Source organism: Limulus polyphemus, unplaced genomic scaffold, assembly GCF_000517525.1.
Source record: "Limulus polyphemus unplaced genomic scaffold, Limulus_polyphemus-2.1.2 Scaffold8139, whole genome shotgun sequence".
In the NCBI taxonomy this organism is placed as follows: Eukaryota; Metazoa; Arthropoda; class Merostomata; order Xiphosura; family Limulidae; genus Limulus; species Limulus polyphemus.
Window position 1 is genome coordinate 1 of NW_013673749.1, and position 4,474 is coordinate 4,474.

Consider the following 4,474-nt stretch of genomic DNA (forward strand, 5'->3'; position numbering starts at 1 on the left):
CAATATTACCAGTCAGCAGAAATAAGAAACCCCTTAATTGCCGAGCTAAACATCATGACTAGCGCCCCCTCACAAAACAATATCCCAGTACAACGTATACCTTGCCTCCAAAGCACCCTAGACAGGTAAAACAATTTCTGATAAAGGTTTAACAATAAAATAACTATATCTTGATTTTTCTAATTTCAGGACAGGACAGGTAGGATATTCGGCGCCTGTCTTATGAAAATTGGTCTTCTCGTTACCCCCCACAACAAATTCTAAGACACTTGGATTTAATTACCCCAGTCACCCTGTGGTCTTGATCATGGAAAGTTTATCGTCACGTGGTTTGTTGGATTTAATCACCCCAGCCACCCTGTGGTCTTGATCATGGGAAGTTTATCGTCACGTGGTTTGTTGAATTTAATTACACCAGTCACCCTGTGGTCTTCATCATGGGAAGTTTATCGTCATGTGGTTTGTTGGATTTAATTACCCCAGCCACCCTGTGGTCTTCATCATGGGAAGTTTATCGTCATGTGGTTTGTTGAACTTAGGAAAGTTCTTTATTTCCTTTAAAAACTAAATTCGTGTCACGAAATTTTTCGGTTTTTTACAATTAAAACCTGTCCAGCAGCAGCAGGAGAAGCCATACATACAGACAACTGTTCTAAGAACATCTAGCCGGAACATGTCACATACTAAATAAGACGTAAGTTTATACGTGGTCATGTAACTTACAGTATTAAATTTATTTAATTCAATATGCATGTTGGTCATTTATAGTAACAGCTAGATTGATATATAACATTAAATTTCTTAAACAGTATCAACTATATTAGCCTAAGTGATAGGCGTAGTATGTGAATCCTTGCACGTGACAAGCCTGCTTCAGTGCTTGGAAATATCGCTAAGCAGGCCTAACTTTATTAAGTGTTCATGAGATAACGGCCGAAAACACCGCTAATAACGACAACACCCAACTGATGATGTCAGTCAGATTGGTCACAGAGGCTTGTTATAATTTGCCTGTCACTTATAATTAAGATTAATTATTATTAAGTGTGATATTTTTATTGAAGATTTTAACGACTCTTCGGGTAAAATTTATTTGATAATCGACATCTTTCTGTATTCGACGCATGTATATTATTCTAAAACACAAACTATTAGCTGCAACTAAACATTTACCGTGTCGAACCGTGGTATATTTTATCTGTTTTTTATTATCAATATTTGTGTACAGTCATCCTTCTCGTAGTTTTTCAAGGGTTCAGTCAGCAAGAAATATTGAATTTTTACAAAATACCATGCATCTTGTTAGCACTAGATAGCATTTGATGTATCACAGCTTAATATCCTGAGCTACTCTTTTCATCCTAAGTAAATATGGCGTCTGTGACTGAACAAAAGTATCGAACAGCATAACAGAAGGGTGTAAGATGCTGAAGAGCTTGAGACGCCCTTGTTGTTTCTCCTTGACCTGGGACGACCTGAAATATAATGACGCTTATTAAGGTAAAGGTCTTGGAGTAAAATCACAGAATACATTCACACCAAACCTAAAACTGAGTTTAAAACATCAAAATTATTACAGTTGTACAAATCTCCCCCCCCCCCCGAAATAAGTTTGGGTCGTCCAAGACTAAAATTCGGAGTTTGACCTTAACGGTAGGAACAACGCACAGTTTATTAGCGACTAAACTAACAAATTAGTTGTACACGTCTTGAATATAAAAAAAGTAATAAAACATATCCATTAGGTCAATTCAATAAAGTTTACATGTTGGTCGTATTATTTATTAATCAAAAGGTCAGAGGTCTAATTCTCGTAAATCATGAAACCGCGCTCGTAGGTAAGCCTAATGTCGCCTGATAACCATCGACAAAAACAATACGAAATGAAGACTGATAAAAACAAAACAAAAACTGCTATGATCTTATACCCTTACTTTTACAAGGATTAAGAAAGAAACCTATTGGTCTCCATGAATGGGTGATGTACCTGTTGAGCCTGTATTTACTCACCAGTGATTGGTCTCCATGATGGGGTGGTGTACCTGTTGAACCTTCCTGGATATTGGTAGGAGTTTCTGGTGTGTTGATTAGGCCCGTGATTTGGAAGCTGTGGATGACTGACTAGAGGAGGTCTCCATGGTTTCCTTGTCTGTAGCACTAGAGTAGGAGGATAGTTTTTCTGAGGCGGCTGGGTAGCACGAGGTGGTCTCCATGGCTGTCTAGTTGGTTGATGCCCAAACCGAAGATCATTTTTAGGTCGCTGGGTTAGGTAAGGTCTCCATGGAGGTCTGTTTCTTTCGTGAGTTAAACCTGGTGTATTAAGTTGTGTTGGTTGAGTTGAGTGAGGTGGATTCCACGGCCATCTGGTGGGTCTGAAGGAAGGAGTAACAGTTAAAGGTTGTTTGGGTGACTGAACTTTAGGTGAAGGTCTCCAGGGGGTTCTAGTTGGCAGATATGATGTTAGAGGGTTCAGTGGACACGTGGCTGAAAAAGAATTGATACAAGTAAATGCAGTAGAGACGATACTTGGAAATGTAAATTCACAAATCAATATATCACTCTTCTGTGCTCATTTTTAGGTCATGTACTAGACGAAGGCATCACTGTGTAAGACTAAATTTCAGGTTTTTAGAATTTCATTTTGTTATAACTTCAGCTGGAATTTTACAAATTTTCTTTTGAAATACAAACAGCATTCATTTCAAAACAAATTCAATAACATGGTTTACTGTGTAATTAATATATGTAGGATTAACCATGATTTTAAAAAATGTTTTGCATATGTTAATAATTTGTCGTAGAGTCAAACTGCTAGATTTTGTCTTACGTGTGACGTGTTTAGCATGTCTTACGTGTGACATGTTTAGCATGTCTTACGTGTGACATGTTTAGCATGTCTTACGTGTGACATGTTTAGCATCTATATATATATTTGGTTTCGGAAACGTACAGCAAAAAGAGATAATACTTCTGTGAACAGAGTCTTCAGTTATTTCCATGGAAACAGAAAACCTGGCACAGCAAAAGTTCTGAAACTGTACACTCAAACCAAATAGAATAATGCCTTCCATTCACAAAAGGAAAGAGACCCTTCCGACTTAAAATGCCATTTTGGTAGAGATGGACTTTCAACCTAAAACCATTGAAGTTAGCAAAGGCTTACAAGCCTCCAGCCATCCCTTTAAACTAATGGATGTTTTTATGTGAAAGATGGCTGAAGACATCGTTAATCATAGTAATCCTGGTTGATCATAATATAACTGTCACGCCCCACCCCGATCCCAATGCAGCTCCGATACAGTTTTGTTGGTTTGCTTAAATGCTATCTTGAAAACAGACATATACTTACAGTGGAGGTTATTTGGGAAGTTTTTCAAGATGTGTTTTCTAAGATTGGCCTTGCCATCTTTTGCAGAAGCTCCTTACAATGAAAAATGTGATATCGGGTAGTAGGACGTAATTACACAATGGACGATGGTGGAACACGTTCCAAGGGCAGCACAGGTCAAGATAAATGGGATCTATTTTAATTGTGTTTTTGCTTTATTTGGCGTAGTTAGTTACATCAATATAATCTTGTTAATCAGGTAATAGTAATGGGGCATAACATCGTTCACTAACATCAATCTTCAAAGCTAGCTTTAAAAAACTTCACTGGCATTGGTATGGCACGTTTCCGCCCGTTTCCGGCGCCCTTCTAAGAAACAATGATATTCTACAATGCTTATCTTGAACTTACCATCCCTGGTGACTTTTGTACCATCATAAAGTAAACATTTCTCCCCAAAGACAGATTTGTCCTGCTTCTTATCCAGAACTTACCATCCCTGGTGACTTTTGTACCATCATAAAGTAAACATTTCTCCCCAAAGACAGATCTGTCCTGCTTCTTATCCAGAACTTAACATCCCTGGTGACTTTTGCCATCATAAAGTAAACATTTCTCCCCAAAGACAGATCTATCCTGCTTCTTATCCAGAACTTACCATCCCTGGTGACTTTTATGCCGTAGAGGAAAGGATCTTCTCCTCGAAGACAGTTTTGTCCTACTTCTTTTATGTACGCTTCCTCACCGTTCCTTAACACTTTACCAGACTAATGAAGAAATGTTTATATTAGTTTTGTATAAGAAAGATAAAAATCGCTGATTTGTATCAAAAACACTTCAAATTAAAACGTTTCAGTTAGAACTTGCATATACCCCAATGGTTTATTTTTACATGTTATACAGTAATTCCTGTACGCTGAATCCGAAAATGATATCTATTTTTCTCCATCACGTACAGAATTTTCACCAAACGTTATAACCCAATACATAAAAGAAAGACCACAACACGTAGTTTTGAGATTAAAAGACGTAGATTTCACACACATAAAATCAGGATGAATGAGCATGCATATTCGTTTGACATCATTGTTCTTCACTTTTCTCCAGTTTGTTTGTATTTTTGTTAACAAATATAATAATAAAAAA

At 37.3% G+C, this 4,474-nt stretch overlaps 1 protein-coding gene across 1 annotated transcript in view; it reads right to left on the minus strand.

Moving 5' to 3' along the window:
• Positions 1-1,221: 1,221 nt before the first annotated feature.
• LOC106475142 overlaps positions 1,222-4,474 on the minus strand; it is a 22,903-nt gene continuing 19,650 nt past the window's right edge. The window contains exons 13-15 of the mRNA XM_022379338.1: positions 3,987-4,095; positions 2,011-2,484; positions 1,222-1,475 (exon numbers count right to left, since the gene is read on the minus strand). Coding sequence (XP_022235046.1) covers positions 1,357-1,475; positions 2,011-2,484; positions 3,987-4,095 — 702 coding nt within the window. The 3' untranslated portion in view covers positions 1,222-1,356. The remainder of the gene's footprint in view (positions 1,476-2,010; positions 2,485-3,986; positions 4,096-4,474) is intronic.